Source organism: Melospiza georgiana, chromosome 8 (genome assembly GCF_028018845.1).
Source record: "Melospiza georgiana isolate bMelGeo1 chromosome 8, bMelGeo1.pri, whole genome shotgun sequence".
Taxonomy (NCBI): Eukaryota; Metazoa; Chordata; class Aves; order Passeriformes; family Passerellidae; genus Melospiza; species Melospiza georgiana.
The window spans coordinates 30,205,670-30,233,461 of NC_080437.1; the positions used below are offsets into that span (position 1 = coordinate 30,205,670).

At 37.5% G+C, this 27,792-nt stretch overlaps 1 protein-coding gene across 2 annotated transcripts in view; it reads left to right on the forward strand.

Annotated features, from left to right (window-relative positions):
- The window catches only part of ATRNL1 (attractin like 1), a 429,920-nt gene that overhangs the window by 366,093 nt on the left and 36,035 nt on the right, over nucleotides 1-27,792 (forward strand). For both annotated transcript variants that reach the window (XM_058028925.1, XM_058028926.1), the window contains one exon: nucleotides 12,379-12,493. In XM_058028925.1, the coding sequence (XP_057884908.1) occupies nucleotides 12,379-12,493 (115 nt within the window). The remainder of the gene's footprint in view (nucleotides 1-12,378; nucleotides 12,494-27,792) is intronic.

Genomic DNA, 27,792 nt, shown 5'->3' on the forward strand with positions numbered 1-27,792 from the left:
GAACCTTTTAGTGCAACTCATTTCAATAGACATTTGGGAAATTATGAGAAATTGCTCTGTCTGGGACTGGGGAGCTTTTCAAGAAGATTTTTCATTCAAGGTCTTTGATGTACCTTTTATTATGCTTAAATTTTTCTTCCAACATCATATTCCAGAGATTTCTGATAGCACAGTAAGAAATAATGGCAGTTTTTTGTGAAGGTAGCCTATCTGCACATATGTAGAATTCCATGTGCTTGGGAAGGTCACCTTAAGTCAATGTGGCCTTAAATGGAGCTTACTCAAGCTGGGAATAGGAGGCAGGAGGATTTCTTGCATGGCTGTTGTGATCCCTTGAGTGCCCCTACCCAGAGGGTTTGGCTTTGGCCACATTAGGCCCAGCCATCCACAATTCCTCCTCCATGGAGAAAGCACACCCTACTTCACAGACAGGAAATCTTTTAGGATGTTCTGGGTATCCATAGAGAGCTGCCAGTGTAAAGACAGCTTCTGTGTCCTCTGCACCTTTAACCTTCCTGTAACCACAGCCCTGAGCTGCAGCACTCCCCTCTCTGGGCATTGGTCCACCAGCACATGTGCCATGACTTTATTGCAGCCTCTGTATTCTGTCCCACACAGTCACTTCCAAATTGTAGCTCTATCTTCATAAAACATGCCTGCTTTGTCTGTGACCTTTTTTCAGAGTGTCTTATGCCACACGTTTCTCACGCTTAAAATATTTTATAAATATTTTTCATTTTATTATTATCTTCAGCACACTATTGCAAGAGAACAAATCACCACAACTAAAACTCTTTAGCTGCCTCTTTAGTTGTGCTCTTGCTTAATGCTTTCCTGCTCTGCTGTGTTATAATAGATGCCAGTGGCACACAAAGTCCCATACTTCTGTATATTCTTATGGAAATCTAATTGTGCTCTGATTGCATCGCTGTATTTTAAAACAGATTTGTTTTACAATAATGAAAAGCAGGAATCCTTAATGTTACCTGAGTCAAGGCCAAGTTTTAAATTAAATTGTAAGCTCTGGATGGAACTGGTATTAGAGGAAAATCATAATTGTCACACATCTCAAAGATAATTGGGAAGTTTCTGAAAGATTTGGGTAAAATTGTCTATTTGAACAGAAAAAGAGCATAAAAAGTAAAAGGAGACTGTGAGCACATGCAGTCAGTTGAGGATGAAATTTGCTTTGTAATTTTAGTTCTAATAATCAGAAGTTGTGACCACACCTGTCTCGAATATACCTATTGTTTGAAATAGTAGTATAATTTTATCCTTTATAAGGACTGCTCTGTAAAAGGAGACAGAAAGGCCTCAAAGAATATTCCCAGTGTCCATGTGGTACATTCATTCTGTAATAAAATTCCTTTTCATGTCCTTGCTTAGCCTTAAGTACAGTTTTCCTTTCCCTGTTACAAGAAGCCAGCTGCCACTCCTTAACCTCTGTTTGCAGTTTGCCCTGTTCCCCATCTCTGGGAGCTGGATTGTAGCAAGGGGGGAGCTGGTTAAAATACCAAGCACAGGTGTGGGGCTCACCTGCCCCTTCCCACTGGCACAGGCCATTCTTCCAGGCGCTTCCATGGTGCTTCCAGGTCACCCAGCAGTGACATCTGTGCCCTCTCCCTGGGATGCACTCGGAGCCAGGGATCCTGCAGTGCTGGAGCCCCACTGCCTCACTGGAACTGGGATCCAAAATTTCGCTTTTCCAGTCAATCACAACAATTCACAAAGAGAGCAGCAGGTCTGAGGCTCGTGCTGGTTATGGCATGACAGGCCACTGAGAGATGCCTTCTGGGTGACTCATGGGCTTCACAAAGTCTACTAAGAATGAAGAATGGTTTAATTGCTAAAGAGGCTGGGGCTGGCATTTAGTAACCACTGCTGGTTTTGTGCTGCTGATCTAACCACAGGAATTAGCAGTGGGTTCCTGTTTTTCACTGTTGCTTAACAGGGAAACACTGATTTGAGTGGCTGCCCACAGGAGGGGGGAAATGAAAGAGACAGGAGTTTAGTGCTGAATGGGTACAGTGTGTGTCATTTTATGGATGGCTGGTACTGTGATACAGTCTCTTCTTAGACCTACAGAAACCCTGTCTTGTGGTTACTACTGAAAGCAAATAACCAGAAAGAAAATGTGCACAGTAGAAAACTTACCATGGGATGCAGCCTTAATGCAGAGCGCTGTAGTTACAGCCCAGGGTAATAAAGAAGTGTTTGTTTGGAATATTTTACAAAGCTTGGTTTCCATGGTAACAATCATCATGAAAACTTTCAGCTTCAGAAATAACATCTGCTTGGTGACTGATCTCAAATCTCAACCCTTGCTGAAGTAAATAAGTTCCTGCTCCTTCTACTTCTTGTTAACCAGTGGCATTTGATACAGAGCATTTATTTTTATAGGACTGGGAAAGATGTTGGGAAGGGGGAAGAAGAATCAGAAAATAATGGTAAAATGTGTTATCTGCCTCTTTATCCTTTAGTCACTGCTAAAATAAATCAGAGTTTACGTAGAGACCAAAAGTAAATGTGTTATTCTGTTGAGTGATGTACAGAACAAACATTTCTCTGCTTTAGTCTTGTCAGTGATTTAAACTTTATGCACAAACTAGGGAAGAGAAATCATTTGGTTAGATATGAAAAATCTATGGGCAGAGTAAAAACCTTAAAAAATGCAAGGCTCTGAAGGAAATTCCAATGAAAAGTTCACAAATTTGTGAATTTTCAAGGAAACTTTCAAAAAGGTGGTCAGTCTGCTGTGAAAATGGTATTTCTTTTGAAGATAAGATGCTAAAGTCATCATCACTGCTGCTAAATTTTGTAGTGTCAAATTTAAAATGAGAACATTTTCTGAAGCAAAATAAATACTTTCATGCAAAAAGGATTGGGACTATAGAATTTAATGTGAATCACGATTTTTGGTGATGGTGACTGAGCACCACCTTAATGTAATGAAGAGAATAATTAATATATTACATAATTAGAAGTTCTGCTGGGCCATAGGAAATATAACTGGAGTGGAACGGTGAGTTGAGCTGGGCTATTTTTCCATGGCACTCATTTTCAGTTAGCAATGCCCAAGAGCATAAGCAACCTTGGAATATGGTAACAGAAAAACCACAAACAAACAAAAAACCCCGAAAAACCCCCACCAAAAAACAAACCAACCAACAAAACAAAACCAAAAAAACCCAAAAAACTCCCCAAAAAACCCCCCCCCAAAAGACCCACTTACTTTCCATGTAAGTGGGATTCAGCAAATACTTTATACTGTAGATCTGTACTGAATTAGTAAAAATTACACAGGTTTTGTAATATTTTAAAGGAGCAGGTTTTTGGGTTTTTTTAATAGTAAAAAATCTGTCTCTTTAAAAAAAAGTATTTCATCAGATATGTTGAGCTAATGTGAGTAACAAGAATAAATAGTTTCATTCATGCAAGTAATCGTGTTTGCTGTAATGCAAAGTTTCTCCAAGCACTAATTCTCATGTGTCTAATTATTTGTCAGATTAGATCCTGTAGCTTCCATTTTTTGGTGCATTTTTAGTGATATTCTGAATATGAGCACAGTGAGTACTGATAATCTTGATGGGGAGCATCTTAGGAAGCAACATTAAGTGATAATACTTGAGCTTGATTTTATTTGCAGGATTTTTCAAGGACAGTATTAGTAAGTGAATAACATTGTGTCAGATTTGCAGCTGGTGTAAATCAAAATAGTTCTGCTGCTACTCATGCTGTGCTGATTTAAGCAGCTGATATTTCAGATTTGAATTAATTCGTAAGATCAGAGTGAAAAACTACTCAATTATGTTTTCAAATTGGTGAATGGCCAGAGCAGGTGATGGAGGTCCTCAAGAGATGAGTGAGATGCATCTTGCAACACCTTAGACAAGGTCTGGTTTGAGCTTTCACACTCCTGCCAACCTTCCCTCTCCCTTTTCCCCTGCTGGCAGCGACCACTGCCAAGGCAGTTTAACACATGCTGCTGCTACCACCATATAACACAGCAAAACCAGGCTCCCTTTTGCTGCCATCTCATTCCTTTTCCTTGCATAACAGAAATCTTTTCTTTCTCGTTGCTCTCCAGCTGCCAGAGCAGCTACGATCAGATCCACAATGTCCACGTGCAGTCACTGGGATGAAAACTTCTATAGACTTGCAAATGTTAAATAGGGATCATTTGTTTCAGAATGGTTTTGGCTCTGGTGTACACACTTTACAGCTGTCCTTGGGCCATGGCAAGGACAATGAAAAGAAAAGCTATGTCACGCTTTCAGACCTTTGCTCGTGTCCTCCCTACATTCCCTAATCTGTGATCTGTGTAAGTTGTCATGATAGAAAGTAATTTGTTATTCTGGTGCCATTAACATTTTTTCCTGCATAAAGAATATTGCCAGCTTTGCACTTTAATCCCTTCTGCTGACAGCTAGTTTTCACAATGTCTTGATTTAGTTCTCTTTTTTTATTTTTACGATTCCAGGTAGAAATGTTTTAATTTATCATTCGCTAGGCATCCTGCATGTGGCCAGGAGGTTAAAAAAGAACTTGAAAAGCATTGCTGAGGAAAAGTTCACTAACACTGTATTTTGGATGACATACAGGGTACTATATTTTCTTTCCAATTTTGCAAGAAATGCAAAATACAGCATAATCCTTTTAGGACATTTGCCTTTCCTAACCCTCACGTCTGGCATTGATCTCCTAAATGATGATCAAACCTTATCTTTTATGACTCTGGGGTGACGCAGAGCTACGGGAATACGATCTCTGCAATCACAAAAGGTAACTGTTAGTTGGAGCCTCTGCCTTCTGTCTGAGTTTCACTGTCACAATGACAGATTGAAACTTTATCATTCCCCCCCTGAGCAAAGGGCTGCCCTTCTGGGCTCCTCATGGACATTTCAAAGCCTGCAGCTGGTTCAGTTTGCTTGTTCCCAGTGAAAGAAACCTGTGCTGTGCTCACACTTAGCCCTGCCTATTACCACAGCCACACTGTCAGCCTGCAAGTGAGGCAGAGTTTAAATTGTGCCTTGTACTTTATCTTTCCCAACCCTGGAAAGTTAGTAGTGGCTCTGAGGGGACCATGTCCTCTTTTACAGGCAGTCTAGGGTGAGATTAACCCATTGTGACATATGGGAGTGACTTCTGCTCTTAAGTGATCAGCCCAAGCTGAAGCAGTGATGGACTGTCAGTTATTCATCCCCAGGGAAATGAGTTTTCATGGGTAAGTCTTTAAGGCTGAATTGTAAAGGAATAATAGAATTCTCTACTTCTCATTTCTAATCCTTGGAGATCCAGCAGATATGCCCATCTGGGAAACAAATGCCCATTAGCATCACTTCACTGCACAGCACCACTTTGACTTACAGGATGGCAGTCAGAAGAATTTACAGGAAGGTACCTGGGGATGCATGATTCCTGGTATATGCCACAGACACAGAGTCTCAGGTGCTTTTCCCAACAGGATCTACCTGGATGCTGCCAAGATAAATTTCTTTTCACAAACTGGACGCTGTCACTGCCAGCCTTTAATCAGACTCATAGAGCTTAGTAGGGGAATATTCTGGAAGCTCTGGGGGATATCTCTGGCAGTAATCCAGTCCCACTACTACACACACCATCCGCTCTAAGTTATGTCCAATATTTTCCATATTAACCTGGAATTACCCTCATTAATGGGCAAGATCTAATAGTAAAGTAAAACCAAGTTTATTTAACAGTGTGAAGACACAGGGAACTGCATACAGGGGCGCATAGATAAAGAAATACAATCAGTGTTCCTTACAGCCACCTGATGTTTTAATTTTACTTCACTGTCTTGTGCTCTGTTCAGTGTCTCGTGACAATCAAGAAAATTCCAGGATGGTGCACACTGATGTCACACTTCAGGAAAAGCAACCTCTAGGCAGTAGGACAAAAACTGAATAAGGAGCCCTTTCTGGAAACCCCATTGAAAATAAATGTATCTGCAGGTGTTTCTCATAGCTTGGTCTTAGTAAATCAGTTTTTATCAGAATGTCAATTCATAACTCTCTTGCTAATGAAATGCCACATGACATAGTATTAGATTTTGAAATGAAGTCCTTTACTAGATTAACTGAGAGTAACTTTGTTGCAAATAAACATAGTTCTTGTATTAAATATATGACTCTTCTGAGCATAAACACTTTAGGACTAAGATATATAAATTTCAGATCAGTACAGAACTAACAACCATATTCTACTCAGAAAAGACTTTATGAAAGAAGGCAGTCTATCATTGTTAGAGCTGAGATAGAGAAGCAAGACAATAAATCGAAGGATAACAATGCAGTTTGTGCACTGGGGCCATAATAACAGCTTGGTAATCATAATGTATTCTATTTATTGTTCATTTCCACGGCTTTTCTTATGGAAAATAATGTTCCAGTATAGTCTGAGATTTCCATTTCTATTTTGAAACAAGGAAATTAATGATTTGTGTTCTGCAAGAACAGTGGGGCAGAATTACAATGGAAAGATAATTTGCTGTTAAAGAAGTAACGAGAAATGTTAGTGTAATTTTGGTTGGGTTGCATTTAATTATCAATAAAGCTTTATTAGACATGCTAGAAGTTTTTAGGTAAAACTTGTTTATGTTGAAGATTTGATAGGGTTGGTGGAGTCCTCCCAGTGAATTGGTGAAGCTGATGACTCAGTCACTCTGTCACAGAAGCAAGGTGGTCGCCTCAAGTCTCTTCCAGTTTGGGTAGAAGAATTATGAGATACAACAGAAAGTTCACCAGCTTTTGCTGCTGTTGGTAATGTGGTTCTGTACCTCCAATAGGTTAGTGGGACCTCATTAACCAAAACTAGAAATCACTTAGAAATCCTCAGGCAAAAGAAGGTGCAGTGTATTGCAGTGTAGAAACTCAAAGTGCTGAGGACGATCGGGCTCTGGGCCATTCTTGCAGGTTTAAATGAGGTGAAGCTTTCCACTCACTAATTGCAAGAGAGGAACTTTATGTGATGCATTAAATGAAAGAATGAAAGTCTTCAGTAGGTGCTCAGAATTTCTGTAAAACCCTGGAGTCATATGAAGAACTGATGTTTCCTCTACCAGCCACAAGCAATGTTCAATACCCCAGCCCTGTTTATTTATTCTGTCTCTGTGTTTCCTGAAGTAGATTTCTCCCTTACACAAATGATGTTTTGTGAAAGCTTTTTTTTTTTTAATTTTGGTTGCACTATCATTAAAGCTCATTACTCATTGAATAAATCTGAGAAAATTGTCAAAACTTGTGGGTGGGTGGGAAGCTCATACTCAAAAGTATGTTAATGAGCATTAGCTCATTAGTTCACCCAACACTTAGAATAGTAATGTGGTGTAGAACTGACAGGCTACAGAACCAGCAGTGCTGATGGCAGGCTTTGTTCCTGTCTTTGCCTTGGCTCCAGCACTCTGGAGGTGTCAGGTTCTCCTTGGGGCAGCAGCAGGTGCTGTGAAAGTGGTGGGATTTTGCTGGGAGGAACAGACAGTGCTGCTTCCTTCCTCTGATGTTACTGCTGGGTTTGATTCTCTTGGGAAATGACCATGGAAACAATCAGGTGCAGGTAGGATGGAGGTTGTCTGCAGGTGGGAGTCTGCCATCTCCTCTCCTGGAAGGATAGCTCCACAAGGGACAGTTGGAGTTTCTCCAGGAAAATGGCCAAAAAAGCCCCAGGCAATTGACATCAGTGGAATTCTGTGATTTTGAGAGGGTGAATTTTCTTTTTTTTTCTTAGCACTGCTGAGAAGTCTATGTTTACCACACTGAAAATGGTCAGAACAATCATGGCATTTGACATTTCATCTTTAATTATAGGCCAGAGAATTTCACCTCAAAGATGCATTTTGTAAAAGCAGAACATGGTAACCAGGGTTCATCCTCTTACCATAGAAAATAGAGTTGATCTCTGATTTCAACTCTGTTTTAAAAGAAAGTGGCCACAACTGCAATGTAAAAACCTGATTTGATAAGAATGTTTTGGGAACAGCTACCTTGATCAAGCTCTACATCCAGGGCAGCTGCAGGAATGACAGTGAATCCTGAGCAGGCACTGATGAGACCAACATGTGCCTGGCAGGTAGAGACAACTTGCAAATCTTGGGACATTTTTAATACTAATAGGAAGGCTAACAGGTTCTTGAGGCTTTTGAATTTGCATGTAGGCAACTTAATTTGACCAAAATCCAACTGGGGTACTCAAGTACATTTTGGAATCTGAGACTTGTGTATCCCAAATAAATCATGTAACTCAGGAAATAACCAGTGAATTTAGGAAAAGGACCAGAAGCTGAGAGCAAGTGAATACATGTAATATAAAAGTCTGAATTTTATGTTTCCTCCTTTTCTGCATTTCTTACCTCTTCAGAGGACACAATCTTTTTTCTTTTTTTTCCCATTTTTTCCCCTCTGGAGTCTTCCACATTAAAAATCCAGAAAAGTGGCTGTTTGCATTCTGAGTCTGGTCCTAATCCTGTTGCAACAACAGATTTGATTGTTTATTTGCCAAGGTATTTAGCTTAGTTTGTGTGGAATTCACCAGATTAATGCTGTTTTAATAATATGATTAAAAACTAAGTTTAAATTGACATAATTAATACAATAAGAAGTATGATTCAAGCTTTTTTTAAAGAACTGAAGTTTTATTTATAATGAATTCTTGTAAGTACTACCAAGACCACTTTAGTTAGGAAACATTACAGTGATTAATGCATAGCTGTTTGCGTTTTAATACTTGATTTATATGTCAGATCTGTATTTGTGCACACTGTCAAACTTTATTCTGTTCTTGTCAAAATACTTATTGCTTCTGACAGGTGTAACATGCTCACATTAATCCTTAATTCCTTGATTCAATTTTCTAATTGCTTTTTTGGCATGAGTTTGCAGCCATTTAGTCTTATGTGAAGTATTTGTCTTATGGTATAATAATGCACTTTTAAAAATTGGATGCACCTAACTTAGACTGTTGCAGAAAATATATAGAGGGATATTACTTAGTACTGAAAATCAGAAGTTTTATAGCACTTCTGAGAGGCACCACTTCTTGGAATACAGATGGACCAAAATTCTTTATACTTTCCATCTTTCTGTATTCACAATATTAAATATTTTCATAGATTCAATCAGTGCTGAAGTTTCAGTGCATTTTGCCCAAGGAGATGCTGAACACTTAGAGCAGCTCCATGAACATTCCCTCAGTCATTGTCCTCCTGCTCTTCTCACCTCTTCAGGTTTTTCCTCTCTTCTGTCTCTGCTTGGCACTTTTGAGATTGCTTAGAATTTGACATTTGACACTGGACAAGTTCACACAGCACCATTAAAATCCTCCTGCTCTCTGCTGCCCATCCCACCCACCAAGAGGGACAAAATTCACTTCCCAGCTTCTCCTTGGTCTGCACTCCTAAAGCTGATCAACTCTTATATTCCCAAACAGATAAATACAATAATGCAAGATTTGCAAGGGTTGTCAATACTTAAATAAATATACTCACCTCTTTTGCTCCTTTCTTTTATAAATCATGAATTTGGTGACATATGTTTTTCTGCCAGCAATAGTAATATTATCATGTGTCCTGTGAAGGAAAAGAAAAATAATTTGGCCCAAATCTATTTCTTACTGAAACAGATCCAAAAGACTTTCCAAAGCTTGGTATTTCCTCATAAACTCACCAGGCAGTTGAACTTTGGGTTTTTAGGACTTTCAGGAAAATACTGGGAGAATGCAGAACCTTTTCTCTAATAAAAATCTAGGAACCTGTGAAGATGACTCCTGATATTATTTTCTGTGAATAAATGCATGAATACACACTTAAATTGTGGATAAGACTTTATCTATTTTTTTTATTACCTGATTTAATCCCTACCCTCTCCACTTATTTCTTCTTTCTATATGCTCTGGGTTACTGTTCTTTTTTACTATCAATATTAATAATAAATGCTCTTTAATCCTTTTATTCTTTCATAGTTCTCTGCCACTTTCTTTTTCACCTTCCCAGCTGACACATTTCTTTCTGTCATAGTGTGTGTAAAAAAAGGGACCATAGGAGTAAAAGTTTATCAAAGAAGTGTTTGTTTATTATGTGTTCCACTGATAAAATTTTATTAATCTGCGATCGTCATTTGTGGTTTTGGCAAAAAATGGAAGTCACTTTCTATACAAGGAGAAAAAAAAAAGATAATTCTAGCTAGTAAATCATGGTAGCTTACTGCTTTGGGCAAACAAACTTCTACTTTATCTCTTCCAAAAAACCCGTGGAAAATGCATGATAAATGGCACATTTCAGAGAACATGTTATGTCCCTGTGAAATATCTTTGATTCATGGTTATGTATTTATCTTTAAACAACTGACAAACCTTAGGCTATCTAAATTATTATCATTTGCTCTATGCTACTGTGTTATTTTGCTAGGGAACCTGAATGATGTGAGGTTAAGATAAGGCATCTTACTTCTGCAGTAATAATTTTTTTATAAAGAAAAAAAGCACAAAATTCTTACTATATTTTATTTTTGGATGAAGTCCTTTGAAAGAGTATTTATCAGAAATCATTTCCTCCAATTGTGTTTTGAAGAGCATTAGTATAAACCTCAAACAGAGAAGGATGGGGCCTGTTGATCAAAGGGTTCATATTACACAAGAAAAGAAAATACCATCATGTGGATTTATAAGAAAGTAATCACCAAATTAAAAGTCATAGCAGTGAATTTGTTCTTTTCAGTTGTGTGTCTGCATACAGTGTTCTGAATTACATTTTACAATGAAGATTTCATGTCCTTTGTGTTTTCAAATATTTGTTTGATTTGCTGTTGTGACAAGTCAGGAAATGTTGACTTAAATGCTCTATTGCTTGCATTTAATAACACCAGCTGGAGCTTTTGGGGTTTTAGTTTTCTATTTCATCATTTGGTAAAGATTTGGTGAATGTAAGCTGTCATTCCCTATGGCATGGCATTTTTAAATTAGATGTCATTGTTTACCCAAGTTCTTTATGCTTTACCTTTAAAAGAATCTACAGAAATGCCTCTTAAATATGACCAAGAAGTAAAAAAAGAAAAGTATATTTATCTATTTTTCACCGAGCAATAATAAATGTTGGTTACTTCGAGGTGGAAAACCAGAAAATTATTATTGCTTTACATGATGGAAGTGCCTTTGTTCTCCATATACCAAGTACTTTGTAGTGTGTTTAACTTGACTAAACTATCATTTTTTTCTTAGAATACTGGAATCAGTTGACATTTATGTATACATTGCATTTTTTATGTAAATAGAAAGTCTTCTGGCTTTGAATTTTGAATCCAAATGTTGAACTCATATTTTGCCTTGGAACATGACAGACATTTAGAAAACTTACAAACAGAAAAAGAAAGAAATGCTTATGCTGATTTTGACCTAATGTTTTTAGAAATATCTTTAGTGCTTGCCTAAATGTTTAAGCTCTCAGAAGTGAAATGCCTATCTCTGAGTGAACACAAAGCTTGGGAATGTGGAAATGTGGATACATTGTAAATTTTCATCTTAAAAACTTATTATTCTATGCCTTTGTGGACTGCTTTGCTTTGTTTTTCCAACTTCTACTGTCCTTGGTAAATCAAGAACAATTTGGTAGCAACCATTTAGTTGAAGGCTAGCTGCAAATTTAATTATCTATATAGTTAATGAGAGTTTAGTAACAGCACAAAACCCCTGCCATCAACAGCACTGCTATCATAGCTTTATAGAAGATAAAGCAGGGCGATTATCACACAGGCAACATTTTCAGAGAGTTTCTAAGCATGTATAAATGTAGTAGCACTGCACCTATCTTTTGCATATGCAAAAAGAATCAGGAAGGTCCTGCCTTAAAGAAATAATTTCCTTAGTAGGACAGAGAGAAGGCAGAATTCCTGGTCTGGGGCTCTCAAGAGGGATTGACTGCCTTTAGCTATTGGTATATAATGTGGATTTGCTCTCATTTTATGGTTTTGGCATTAGGCTGACTAGGTGATGGATGCTGTTGAAGCAGAATTCTTTCCCATGGATACTTCTTAATAGAGATGGGGAAGTTGGCTACTCTCAGATACCAATGTGTATATCAAAAAGTTTTGCTGTTTCCTAAGCTTTAATTTTATGTTACTACATTTAGCAGACTATAAAATTCAGTAAAATTTTGTTGTCCTTATGATGATTTATTTTTTGTTTGGTTAGATCTGCAGCGTGGGCTGTCAGCACCCATTTTTAAGTCAATTAACACGGTTCAGGCAATCTGTGGGATTGCAACGGAAAAAAAATCTTCCCACTGTTACACTGTTCATTAAAAAACCCTAAAGGTGCATGAGTGAAACTGGAATGGAGATCTCAGAGGTTAACCTGGGTGTTTTCCTTCTCCAGGGTGCTCCTAAGCCGATTGCCATCGAGCCGTGCTCAGGAAACAGAGCCGCCGTCCTGACGGTGTTTTTGTGCCTGCCCAGGGGACCAGCAGGAGTTCCTCCACCCGGGCAGTCAGGTAAGGCTGCTGGGGTGCCTCTCGTGTGTGTCTCCTCCCACACTCTCTGCCTGGGCAAAATCACCCTCACAGGCCCAAAATAATGGCACAGCAGATGGATGCGAGGAGCTGCTCGGTCAAGCTGATGTTAAGTTTAGCCCCAACTTCATTATTCATGGGAATTTGGTGTCGTGTCCAAATAAAAAGCCCAGTGATTAAGCCAGCCACATTTCATTAGGACTTCCTGAAGCAGTACTTGTGCATGTCAATATGCTCCAACATTGTCTCTCAGGGGAGAAAAAATTCATATGCAGCCATTTCCATGGTTTCAGTTCAAGCTGCTGTAAATGAGGCTGTACAGGGAATACCAGTGAGTATTTTCACTTCAGGCTAAAATTTAGTGCAGTCTAGTTTACACCATAAATCCCAACACTTTGCTGACTGGGACTCAGTTAAAATACTAGTATTTCCCAGAATGCCTGTCAGATAAAACCTGGAATTGTGAGAGTGAATGCTTCTGTGGGGAGGTGTTCACTTTGGAAGTGATCCCAGCTCATTTTAAAGTAGCGCTTGCATTATCTGGAAGCACTTCTTATGGTGACCCACCTTCTCTGCGAGGTCATTGTACAAAAACATTCTCATAAAATAACTACCTGCACCTTTAAAATTCTTTGAATAACTGCCTAAAATGATGTGGCATGACAAAAGAGCCATGACAAGAAAGTGTGGCCAGTAATGTGACACTGCACATGTGACCAGTTTACTCATTCAGACTTCACTGCAAGATGAACACCTTTGTAAGAAATAGTAGACTGCATGGTATGTGCCCAAAATGCAGGAATAAACCAGAAAATATGCTTTCAGGCTAACTTTTATCATTAAGAGCCAGAAAAGATATCCTTTTAACCTTCAAAAATCCATTTAAGAGATTAAAAAGTATTGAGTAATGATGAGGGCAAACTCAGTTGACTTATGTTGGAAATAAGCTCAGCTGGGTGTTCTTCTTTGGCCTGATCACTATCTGTTATTTATTTGGGAGTTTTCGTTCATTTTTCGAGGGTGAGGGGTGTTAAATTTTTTTTCCCTCTGAGTTCTGAGATGAGGACTTAGTTCTTAAAATGCTGTTTATGGCTTGGAATATCATTTTTGGAAGTGCTATGAAAGTAAAAGTGTTACTGATGCTTTGTCAAATCCATTTCCTAGAAGAAATATATAAATGTAAGTGCTCTGAAGAGAGCAATGAGAGAGTAAGGATGTTTAGCTTATTCCCTGTTCATGTTTCAAGGAAATGAAAAAGAAATGAAGGTGTTTATAGTCTTGCAACAAGAAAAAACATTATGAAAGGAAATTAAAAGTAATTGTTGAAATTGAAGCTTAAAATGTTTTTGGAGGGACTATTTTTGTTGTTTTCAAATTTACCTATGATGTGCATCTTGACAGTAAAAATGTATTCATTTAGGTTTTTTTCATAATCAGCTTCTATTTACCATATAAAGAAGTCTTTGAAAAGTAATTGCTGATCTTTGCTGTGTGTAAAGCATGGAAGGTATGGGTGTTTAGAAACAGGATTTGGATTCCACAGCACACCAGTTGTGTCATTCTGCACGTTTCTCAACCTGTGAAAGAATGCACCTCTTTTTTAAACATGCTTTATCCTCCTGTTATGTTCTGTTTTCTCATTGCTTTACCTTCCACCAGCTTTGTAAGCATATATTTGGAATGCTCTTCTTCCATGTGCTATTACGGTACCTGTCAGCCACTTAGTGTTTCAAAATAGGTAAATTATTTAGTCCAACAACTTTCACTTTGTTCAGGGTCAAAAGCAAATAGAAATGCTTGAGGTGTTCACCCAGTAGAGTGTATTGGATTATGTGGCTATATACATTTTTTCTAGTGCATGGTGAGTTTTGGTGCTCATGGATTTCTCTCTGCAACTGGGCAGGAGCTATCGTGCAAGTTTGTGGGCATAGCTGTAGCTCTGCTAGCTCACTCCATTCCTGTCCTGCAGCACCCTGGGCTGCCTGGGAGCAGATGCTGTGAGCACTGCCAAGGTTTTGGAAATGATGTGGAAACTTTGGGCAGCACACACTTTCTCTAGGAAGTTGGTTTCCCTTATGACCTAAGTCAGACAAAACCAATGATATTGAGGTGGAAGTTGTGTGTTCAGTAATTATGTCTTGCCAAGTAATATTAGAATCCTCTATTGCTTGCACACAACCATTTTCCAGCTCGTTGGGATCCTTCTAGGGTAGAACTGACAGTGTGTCAAGCATCTTTATTTAAATCATACCTCAAGGATGCTCATTCCCAGTTCACATTGGGAGAGCGTGGCATTTGTTCCTTCTATGCATACATCCCAAACATAAGAAGGGAATGCCTGTATTTTTCTTGTCTTGCATTTTCTCCAAAACTAAGGAAGCAAATTCTTTACATAAATAACTAATCTATGCCCCACTGGAGCTCTTAGTTGTATACATAATTTTTTAAGGTATCTGAATTTGAGTTTTCTGAGTTTTACATTAACAAATATTTTGTTGAAAAATGTCTCTGAATGTTCAAAAACAACAAAAACAAAAAAACCACCAACAAATCAACAAATAAATTAAACCCTAATGCAAAGGTTGCTCTTTATGCAGCATATGTTCTATGCTTCACCTTTACCAGCAGCTGGAAGGAAAGTTGAAGCTACAGATGGTGGGCTTTGGCCAAAGGCTATGCATGGCAAAAACTTCTCTAGGAGAGACCATATGTCCCAGTGCAGGTCTGTGTTCTCTGCTTCCTGCAGAAAATACTCACAACTTTACAGACTTTCAACAACATTGTTCAGCACTCAGGCCTAATTCTGTAAGTTAAACAGTTAAACCACTTAAAATTAATCTGTGATTTAAAATAGATTTTATACAGATTGATCATGTAGACTCAGTCAAAATATTGATAAAAATGAATTTATTGCAAAAGAAAATAAACGCTAATCATTGTCATTTGCGTGCTAAAAAGGGATTTTTTCAATGTCCTAGCTATTTTTAGCATTAAATATCCTGAAGGTCTGGAAAGTCACAGAACATTGCTATCATGATAGGTTAGGTTTCTCACAGCAGACCTTACATTTTCTTTTTTTTGTAAGCTAAAAATTCAATTATACTTCTCTGAGATAACTGAAGTAATTGTTTTTAAGTGAAAGAAATTAGAGACAAAGTATAAATTAGAATGATCGATGCAAAACATTAAGGTAAATTTCTCAGTTTGGATTGACTGATAGAGCATGTGCTTTCTTCATTCTTCAGTGATCTCATTCCCTGCATTGTACCTGTGTAATCAGAACAAAATTAGAGGGTCCAAAAAATAGCAATTGTCTGTAGGGTTCACATGTCTAACATTACAAATGCATCAGTGTAGTTCATATGTGACTTGCAAGTTTTATGATGCACTGGAAGCTTGAGATCATCTTTTATTGCTGTAGTGTCTGACCCCATGATTTAAATAGCTTAAACTCTTCTTAATATCAAAGCAGGTCTAATAATGAGAGCAGCTGTTTTAGTTGTCTAGAAAGAACTAAATTATACATTGTAAAGGGGATTGAACAAAACAAGTTAGACCAGAAAAAAAGAGGATAATATATACCTTAAGGCAGAAAAAGGTGCCTATGAATTATCACCAGTGGAAGGCCCAAAAATAACTCCTTCAAGGTCTTCATACAGCTCTGGTGATATATTGGGCAATACAGAAAGAATAGCTTGGTAATGTGATAAATTCTGTTAAAAGAACTGTGACCATATCATCATTACTACTAAAGCCAACTAAATCCCATGCTTTGAGATACTGAGTTATTGTACAATAAGTTTATAAAACAATGCTTGCATCATTCTGGGATAAGGCCACTTTGTGCTGTAAAGCACGAAGAGAAATGAGAATGTTAAACCATTTCAAAATAATTCAGAATCAAGGGGTGTAATTTCTGAATTATTTACAGGTTATTTGACTTTCACACAGCAGCACTTGCCTATCTAGCGAGAGGGTAAAAGTGATAGAGCACCCAGTAGAGGAAATTCCCTATTGAGGCAGTGAGCTGAATGGTCTCTCCCTCAGTAGATCTTTAACACCTCCATGGCTGTGACAGGATGAGGTGAATCCAACTTAACCCATAAAATAACACTTGGAAATTGAATGGAAGCTGAAATGGAAGACTGTGTGCAATATTCCGTTGTTACAAGTACAATTTAGGATGGCAGGCCTCCAAACAGTGATGTCTGAAAGTTCCTGCCTGATATCCTTGACTCAACACAGAATTTTGTGTAATTCTGGCCACACTAACTGTGGTGTTCAATCCCACTTAATCAGCAAGCTACAGTAGGATCACAGAATCAATAAAACTACCATGCCATCTGCCTTCCCTGTCCTCACCATCATAATGAATAATGACTCATTAAGTGTTCTACAAGACACTTAGCTCTGGTTGAAAACAGTAACAAGGCTTGCCTGATTGTATTTATAATTTTCTCTGATTAAAATACAAAAACCCTAATGCATATCATAAGAGGCACATTAACATAAATATGAATTAACTAATAGATTTTATAGAGTATTATATTTAATTATAGTGCTCAATTTTTCTGACCCTTGGAAACAAAACAGGAGTTTATGGCTTTTCATTTGTAGAATGGCTTCATATGTGTACCTATCTCAGTATGCAGAACTGGCTGCAGACATACACTGGGGCATGTAAGTCTCATGAATTTCTACCTCCTAAAACCACATTTCTTTGCACAGTCCTTTCATACTTGCAAAATAACCCAATAAAGTCGGTAGTGCTACAAGGATGAGTATAGATTTTTCTGTAGAAAAATATAAGTAAAAGATGTAGCAGAAAATACACTGTCATTAAGACACACAGAGGAGGGTTGAATCTCTGCTTTAGTGAAGAAAAACTGTAAATACTGAAAGGAGGGAGGAGAAAAGTGAGGGTAGACATAGAAATGGGAAGATATTCACACCTGATTATTTAGATTCCTAAACATCTGAAAAAGAAACCTAAAATTGATATTGCCAAAGGAAAAAGGAACTCTGAAAAGTGATAGATGTCTAGATCAGAACAAATATACTTCTGCATTCACTTTTTCCCAGCTGGATTATCAGGCCCTACAAAGTAAGGTCCTACTTTTTATTTAAGCAAACTTATTTCTGTGCATCATGCTGTTGTTTGCTCCATAGCAATCCACATCTCCAGATTGAATGTTGTCTCTCCTTTGTAGTTTTGGAGACAGAACTTGGCTTACTTTCATTATTTGCTGTTTTATGGACATCGATTCACCAAAGTACATTTTATATTTGTAATCTAAAAGTACTGTTCAGATAGGGTAAAATGGCATGTAAACAGAGAAAATATTATAAAAATCATGAGCAAAAGTAAGTATACAACACCTCCAGAAGAGACACCTCCACCCATCATGAATAGCAAGATTTTTCAAATAATGGAATATCAAAACAAAAAAATCTCAGTTCTCTTATTTGCTCTGAAGTCCCAACATGCAACTGGAAATAAGTGAAACTATGTATTACACAAAAATGGTGCAGATGTCTAGAACCTGTGTTAAAATACAGGGGTGAGTCAGACATTTTATTTATTATGCAAAGTTGCACAGTCATGTTCATTTGATCAGAAGCTCTACAGATAAGCTGAAATATTATAAAAGACTCAGTGGGGAACAGAAATATTTGAGTTTCCTTTTACTCTTTAGATTGTGTGAAGACTGGATTTAATCTTTCTCTTTAAGGCATACCTAGAGCATTTAGTATAGAAATGTAATTTTGGTAATATTGTTGATAATATGGGATATTCCATATTAGTTACCAACATGATGCCAGTTAAATGCTCAAAAGAAAAAAAAATAGAAAACATTAACATTGTGGGAGAAAATCAAAATAGTCTTTGTAAGAGTTTTAATGACTACAACTAAACTACTAATTAGTATATTAAGCAATATTTCCAACTTACACCAAGAGATTGTAAAATCCAGGGTTCTTTTCAGTTAGCTGGAGATGCTTAAGGAAATAGCTCTAAGACTTGATGTAAACTAAAATCATCTCTTCCCAAGATCATTTTACTGAAGGAGTTGCTTCCTTTTGAGCAGTAAGGCCTATTTTTGGAGTGACTATTTTCTGCCTAATTCCATCCTTCTGCACTGCATCAAATGAGGGAGCAGACTGTGTTTATAGTATTGACACTGTGAAAAGAACACAGTGGTGAGTGGCAGATGGTGCTGATGATTACTTAAAAAATATTGATGGCAATAGCAAAAACAAAGGAGATCATCAGACCTGCTAGCCACCACCAGCCCTACTCCAGCCCAAATCCAGAGCAGTTCTGCAACGTGCAGTATAAAGTTTACTTGAAAAGTACAGAGGTTCCTAGCACAGAAGGCTTTGTAAGTGATGAAGAATGAGGTATTGATTTTGTCCGTTCTTTTACTGAATTTTAGGTGGTTCTGTAATGAATTAGCTTTTACATCGTTCTACCCATAGAAACTTGATTCCTTTAAATTCTGAAGAATATGCTTGGAAAGGACATAAACATTTTAATATGAAGAACTTGCAGTATAATGCTAGCAATGTGTCTTCCACGCATCTTGGCAAAAGTAACTTATTGATTGGGCAGTAAAACCTGCATGCTGTGGAGCCATCAGCTGAAAAAAGTAAAAAGATAAGAAAAAAAAAGAGAGAGAGCAGGAGAATAGAGGAGATGGAGATGATTGTTTTACAACTTTATCATTGGATTTGCTGCCCTAGAGGGACTCAATAAAATGAGACATATTAATAAAAACAGTTAAGTACTGTGAACATTTTTTTGACAACTGGTTATTCATTTTTCAAACCAAAACTGCCACTGTTTCTTCAGAGTATTAGAAATACTTTTTTCTTTTGGGATTTTTGCAGTTTTAGTTGGATAAAGGGAACTCAAAGGATGTCTGAAGAGGGTGTAAAATTCTGAACACTGTGAAGTGTAAGTGCAGCCATGTCCATCTCTTCCCCTGTGTGGGAAGGTTGTCTGAGCTGTTGTCAGGTTGCATCCAGGTGACAATTTAGTGGTTTCCTCTCTCCTATTGTTTTATGGGAATGGAGAAGCAATGATGAATGCTTACGATGCAAAGCTTCTGGCCACAAACAGATACACTAGCATCCAAACCTTCTGATCAAAGGCTCTAACCTGGAAAGAAACACCATCCTCAGCCATACCTGCCTGCTCACCATCAGCTGCACTACTTGGGGCTCTGCTATTTTCGTCCATCACCCACAGTGTTTTAACACAGCAATCAGATCTGTTTCCACCTTCATTTTGCCAAGGTAAATGAGGTCTGCTCTAGACCTGCTCTTTAGTCTTCTGAACACCTTTGTAGTGCTTTGTCCCAGTTTCAGCCTCAGTTCATCTCTTTTTACCTTGCATGACCAGGTTTGTACTCAAAGTGCCATGTGAAGGCCCATCTGGCATTGCCCAGTGGCATTAACATTTTGTCATTCTATTCCTTTTAACATTTACTTTTTAAAAACATTTTCCCCCTTTCCAACTTGATATTTCTACAGCCAACTTACTTTCTTCCTTGAACTGTAAACTTTTAGAGTGTAAGTTCCTTTTTTTTCCAAAATACATGGCTTTGAATTTTGTTGTTCAATCTGAATACATGTATATTCCTCAAATTGTGGGGTCATGCATCTCTTTCTGGATTTTACCCTAAGTGTTCTCTGTACTGATGATACATAGTGATGTTTGCCATGATTTAATTTAATTACATTAATGCCAAACTCTTTAATGAAAACAAAAATTAACAGTAAAAAGTATGACTCTTGTTCCCATGTTACACCTTCATCAACCTTCTTTCTCTTCAAACCTATTCTTTGTTTTCTGTCCTGCATGCCATTATTCACTCTCCATAACTCCTTTATCTACTCTTTTTATAATTTATCTGATGATAAATTTTCACATTATAAGATCTTAGAAATCTAGAAAATACTCTGCATACTCTTTCCCAGAAAATCATCTAACTTAGAGTAGAAAACTATCAGGGGATTCTGGCACAATCTTTGATGAAATGTTGTTGCATTTTGACTTGATTTCCATTTACCTGCCTTTAATTATTTCTTCTGGCAAAGTACCTCATAGCAGAGTCTGATTAATAGATCGGTAAATAACTGAATATATTTTTCCTTGAATCTAGACAATATTTAGTTTGAAAGAAACAGCAGTTACTGTTCTCAATTTGTATGCATCTGACATGACAGATTATTAAATTTCCCTGTTACCAGCCTTTGTTTTCTGGTGTTCTTACAGAATTAGTGTTCTGATTACCCTAATGTCATTTCATAAAACTTCTGTTTCATCTGTTTCCATATCCTCATTCCATTATTAATATTGATGGTACCCTCTTTGATAAACATTATCTCCCTCCTTGAAAACCTTCAAATTCACTCCTGGGCCAACATTTAGAAAATACCTGATCTCTCTTCATTTTTTCTATGAAATGACTCTATCCTGTTTAGGTCTCTTAGTTACATGCAGTGAAACTCCTTGGATATTTGTTTTACTAAACCTCTGCAAGGTGTAACTCATCTTGACTTTTGACAAATCTTATTTGGCTCTGACATGTCTTTGCCTGCAAACAACAGCCTACTTTGTAACTTGATGCTTTTGTAGCCATTTTCATAGGCTTTCTGAATTTAAAAAGCTGTAAACCTAGGTCTTTAAATTTGATTGTCTCCCAGGCAGAGCCTTAGGCCCTTTGCAAGGCTAAGCTTTCCCTGGTTGAAAGAAATCACAGTGTGCTTTTCTGCTTTTGATATGAGTGATACAGATGTTGACAAAGGAATGGAAAAGGGAAAAAATTATAAAGGCAACTAACAAACATTGGAAGTTCTCACTTCAGAATTTTGCTGAGAGAGGTTATACAAGACTTAAGCAGTTTTTAATGGAAATCTCATGGGAAAAAATATTTTAATATTTTACACAAGTGGAAACTTTAATGATCAGATAATGCTGTAAAGCAGCATCCTGTTGTCCTGGCACAAAAACACAGTGTTTCTTACATGGAAAATGGGCAGCAGTAGGGCCCATGTGAATGCACACCTCAACCTAACAGAGCCCCTTTTTAAATTTTGTGCTCTTAAACTTTGAGAGTTCAACAGATGTCTAGTTAGAGGTGCAAAATTAGGGAAAGTGAACAAATCCCTGTACAAGTGATGCACTGGATAATAAGTGTCCTTCCTATGTGAAATTGGTGGTCTGGCTTTATATTCAGTCAACACATACTATGTGGAGCAGATGGCTTACAGCTAAATTAGAACCATAAACCTTTCAAAGTTAAAGTTGTATATGAATTAAATCTTTCAGCAGGGGTCCCATCACCTATTTCTCCTTACTCTAACATTGAATCCCTGGAAAAGCAGATTTTTTTTTTTTTTAATCAACAGAAATCAATCTTCAACTAAAAATAATTACATTGAGATCTGTCCTAAATCTTAGTCCTGGCATCATGGAAAGTTTTATTCATTACTGGGACAAAGCAATTGCCCATTATCTACCTTCCCATGTTTATTTTATCACACTCTTGGAGTAAGATGCTTCTACTGCCTATTTTTGGGATAAAGCTGTCCAAAATTATACAGAGACCAATCAGATTTATCATTCTTTGGCGTTTGATGGCATCCATCTGTTTATTTACAAAGCTGCTAAAGACTTATTGAGTTACTAGACTACAGAGAAAATAAATTGAGTTATCATATGTAGTTAAATTCAGTCCTTGCATCTGCTGTCTTTACAGCCTGTATGGTGTTTTCTGAAATTACACTGGCTTGCAGACCCAGGCTTCAGGAATACATTTACTTCACAGCCTTTTTATGCCATTTCAAGTGAATTTCTAATGCATGAGCAATTTGTGGTTCAGGAAAATGTTGACAGAAGAATGTCAGGGCTTTCTGTTGTTAGCAGTTTAAAAGCATGATAGGGACGGTTCTTACTCAAAAGTAGCTCTTAAAAGTTTGGAGCTGCTCAATTTCTGGAATAATTTGATCTAACCCCTTTCAATCAATATTGCACAACTATTTTAGAAGGCTTTAGAGCATATGGGTACAAATGAACTAGTATTATTAGTAAGTATAAAACATTTTAAGATGAAGGATGGGGAATGAACTCCTCCTATGCTCCATGTATTCAATTACTGTTGTAGGTACAAACGAATAGAAATAAGGTTTACAGTTCAGATCTTTCTGTTAATAAAACTGAATAGCAAAATTAGGATATGCATCTTAAAGGAATACTTTAGGGATACTATACATCTTAAAAGGATACTTTAGTCCCTGTAGTCCCATGAGTTTGCAACAGTGAACTCAATTGTTGTCCACATCCTTTCTGTTTGTGGATCAACTGCTCTGTCACAGTGAAATCAGGGGAAATGTCCTTTTGAAGGAACTGGTCTGAACCCAGGAAAGATCTTAACTCAGAGCACCACAGGTAGCTGACAGCCCTGACTTTGTGTTAGTTAGGTCACCATTGTGAGAGAAGCATTGATGCTGGTTATGAGAATTTCTTACTGTGATAAATTCTCAGCTTTTCTTATTTGCATGCCTTGCATAGTTCTGCTTCACAATTTGGAACTGAGAGGTATATGGAATATATTCCAAAGAGATCCACATGTCAGCTCCTGTCCTGTAGGGGTACAGCAGATGCAGGTCAGTGCTGCCTGTGCAAGCCCAGGGCTGAGTTCTGCTTCTCCCTGCACCATCCTTTGGCATCTCAGAATGGCACTGTGCCCACACACAGCACCAGCTAAATGGTGCATCCACATGACTAAGTCTTTGTGGGACATGAAATGGGGAACAGTGTGGAAACCACCAAATGCTGCTTAGGGAATGATTTGGAGCCTAGCAGGGCTGTCAGAACTTGTACAGCCTGGTGAATCATGCCTGAGTGCAGAGCTACTTCAGAAATTTCTGCAGGATGCACTACTCTATACTAGCACTAGATGGGTGGGTTTCTCTCATATCACATCTGCAATTCCTTAGGTTAAAAAATAATAATAACAACAACACTAACAAAAAGGTGAGAAGTTGATTTTTCTTCTGCCCTTCCTTAAAAATACAATAAATATGAAGTTCTGCAGAAACAATGAGAAGGAATAAGTATGGGCATACAAAATTTAGCAAGCTCATCAAATAAAACCAGGCTGTTGAAAAGAATTATTTAAAAATAATTCCAAACTAAAAATCCAAGGATCAATTAAATCTATTTAAAACATGAAAATAAGTAAAATATAACATGAGATGAAATTAGGCTTCTGTGAATGTTACTGGACCTGGCAAGTGAGTCACACACTAAACTGCATATATTTTTCATACTGGAGAAAAAGAGCTTGAAAATGACTGATAGCTTGTTAATACTGGAAAAGGACAGACAAAATAATACGTCCAAAAGAGGGACATTTTAAACTAGTACCGGTATGTGAATCACCTAAAAGAATCCCTCTTTATAAACCTGCTGTTTCTAAAATGTTTGGGTCTGAAAAACATTAGTATTAAGTGAATCCTCCAAATTCCTGAACTGTGGCTGAAAAATACTCTTGTCACTTTAAGTCTTTAATTTCAAGAAGGTTGGGTGCTCAAAACATGCTAGGGTGTAAGGGAAAAATTAAAAAGAAAATGACAATGGCAAACTATATTTAGATTTGAGAGTGACTCAACATGAAATGATGGAAGAAAGTTTGGAACGACAGTGTAGCTATCTATCTTCATTTGTACTATTTATATATATATATTTATTATTTATAATTCACGATCCAGTGATACACAGTCTGAAGTGTCTTCTATCAAGTACTCGGTGTCCTCAGCTTCTTTTGAGTGCATCTGACTATAAGTGGGACATAGAATATCTGGTGCCTTGCCACAGGGCAAACCCTGGAAGGCAGAATGGTTGGATTGCAGTGATCAAAGGGTAACCTTCCTTATCCTGGCCCTCTGACAGTGATGTAGCAGCGTGAAACCATAACTGCACTTCAAGGCTTTCAGACTTGTCCCTGGGAGCATCATTCAGGGCACTCTTCCAGGCACAAAACTGCTTCAGGCTTGTGTTGTCCATTTCCCCACAGCCCTTCCTCTTCCTGAGTGTTTGCAGCTGTATCTGCCTCCTTAGGCTTAAATTCACACAACAGTGGAATTTGAGTGAGTTCAGCAGTATTTATTCTGTAGTGAAACGGTTTCACTGACTGGAGGTGGAAGTTTTAGGTGGCTGATTGTAGTTAATCTTATCAAAAGTGAGAAAATTCTGGTGGGGGCTTGCATCTACTGGAATTTGCACCCAGAGTAGATTTTAGCCCTTGTTCTGCTAACCAGATCCCTGTGTGTTTGTTGGATACATGGTCTTCATGCTCTCTATAAAATGGGAACGCCACTTTGTGGGGATGTTATGGGAATCAATGAACAATGTTTGAGTTGCTCTCAGATTCATTGCTGTAAGTGTAATAGAAAAAACTCCAAGCAATAGTTCATAGCTTGGTTTAATGCATAATACTATTCATTAATTTCCAGATCCCTGCATTGCCTCAGCAGAAATGTTTGAGTCAAAGATAAGGACTCTTCTTCACTATTGGTGAAATTTCAGATCAGTATCTAAATATATAAGATAATCTGTTGTTCTGGTTTTTTGTTTGTTTTTGGGGTTTTTTTCTCAGGGAAGAGCAGATTAATCTGTTATTCTTTCTGCAGATAAATGATTCCTGTCAAATATACTCATGCAGGAATCTTTGTCCACAATGCAGAAATACTGATTAGTCATCATGATGGAATAGATAAAGAATCTTTGATAGCACATTGCAGCTGGAAGTACAAAATGAAGTTTTTGTAGAGATATTTTGGTTACCTGAAAATGTATCAATATGCAAAAGGTGTAACAAGTTACACTACAAATTATTACAGTATAACATATTAACTTCAAGAATAGGCTGCATCTTTTCCTGGGGAAGCCACAAAAGAATGCTGGTCATAAAGTGAAAAATTATCCAAGTATAAATGGGAACTTCAGATGAAATTTTCTTCACAATTTCTGGATTGTAATTATTACATTTCAAATTCGAATGCTGAAGAAATAGACTTTGAATAAATTCTATTTTTCTATGCAGAGGATGAAAATAATGGGGGTTGTTTTTTAGAACACAGCAAACCATGGCTGGCAGCACAGGGAGCCACATCCTGAGCTCTGTCAGAGCATTGTTCTCACTGAAATGGGAGAAGAATTATGTGTAGCTTTAAATGGTGCCTTAGATTAAAATTAAAATCAAAATCTATCATTTAATTTACTGTTTTCTGATGATTTAAGAGTATATGCTCAGAATAGTATTCAGAGTAGAGAAAGCTCTAATTTATGTGAAACAGTGCATTAAAAGCAGTTACTCATCCACCTAAGCAACATTATCAGCTACTCATCAGCTTCAGTTTAGAACAGAATCTGAAGAGTGACCTGAAAGAGGCATCGAATTCCTTCTGCTTTTTAAAGACCTTGGCAATGCCAGATAGTGAGTGTGACAAATGCAGTTAGGTATAAATTACCACCCTTCTTGCAGCTACTGCAGCTCGAGGTCCCACTTCCCTCCACTGAAATGCACACGGTTCCACCTTGGTTTGTACTGGAGGAAATCTGGAATGCCACTACAGAACACTGCAATCTCCCATTATTTTCAACAGGAGTGATGCCAAGCTCCTTTCAAAGTTGATTACAGAATCATAAAAAAAATAAGGCTGGAAAGGACTTTTAGAGATCATTTACTCCCATCTCCCCTGTTCATAGCAGTATCAGCTGCATGTAAACTATTTCTGGCAGATGTTTTCCTAACCTGTTCATAAAAGCTTACAAAAACGGACTTTCTGCTTTTTACCTAGGAAATTTTTTTGTCCCATGCATTCCTGTTAGAAAAGCTTTCCTAATGGTTAACCTAAATTTCCTCTGCTATGGTTTTAAGTCCATTACTTTTTATTATGCCCAAAATGAGCATGGAAAAAAAGATTTTTTCCTTCCTTCCTTTTCTCTGCAGACATTTATATTTTTCTGCTTACACTCTATCACCTTTGTCTATATCAAAATAATCCCAGTTCATCCAAACTGGTGAAGGTCATGTTTTATAGCCCTGACTGCTTTGTGTTAGTCCCCTAGATTATGCCTGTGCAAAGACAGGCAGCAGGAGGGTGGAATACTGGGGGATGGAGGAGGAAATTGAGTATTTTACAAAAAAATGTTACTGAAATTATACCAATCATTCAGCAGCTTTTTTTATTTATCTTTCAGGCTCTTCTTCAATTTGCCCTTTATATATGCACACTATCCTTCCTTCCTACACTGTTAATTACTGTTCTCTGTTACAGTCAAAGGCTGGCATGCCTAAAAGGAGAGGTGTGTGATATGGGGCACTGTAATTCTGAACCTGGGCAATGTGCAGGATCTGTAGAGGAACAGGAAAATCAAAGCTGTGGTTGATTCAGATTTTCTCCCTCCCAAATCTTAATTTTACTAAGTGACTTGACACTGAAACCAGAAAGCTTACTCCATGCTTCTTCTAAGTTTGGCTATTTTTAGGATTTCCTGTAGAGATCTTGGCCCTGAGCTGTAATTCCTTCTTCCCACACACATGCCCATCTCTTTCCATCCACAGTGGAGTCAATGATTCACGTCTGGTGCACTCAGCCAGCAGGGATCAGTTATTTCTTCCTGTAGGGTTGTGGCACTTCGTAGCAAGGTAAATTCCTTTTAATGAAGAGAAATTTATCTTAGGAAGCAAGTGTGGCTTGCATCCCAGCAGAAGTGGTGCATGGCAATTTAGGGTGTGTGATGTTCATTTTGCTTACAAGGATGCATAATTCATTCAGCAGGGAATTTGTAAATTTTTCAAGTAATCCTTACCTGTGGGATAAATATTGTCCCCTAGGAAGCTCATATAACTTTATAATCTGATAATTTATTCTGTTTGATAATACTAAGAAATTCTGTAATAAACTTTCACTACTTGTTATTGTGCAACTAGAGCTTTATTCAAATGCTGTTTCCCTGATATTATGCTTCAGTGATGCTTTTTCTGATTCTTCTCCATTGATCAATAGTGATATGAAAACAGATTTTTAGAAAGCACCATTCTCCTGCATCATCTCATCATAAATTATTGGGTTTTTTATTTGATGGTAGGTACATGAAAATATTCCAGATACTCAAATAAACAATCAGAACCCATGTCAAGCATTTAAGATTCAGGTTTTTTCACTGGATACAGAATTTTGTTTTACCATCCTTAGCATAGGTA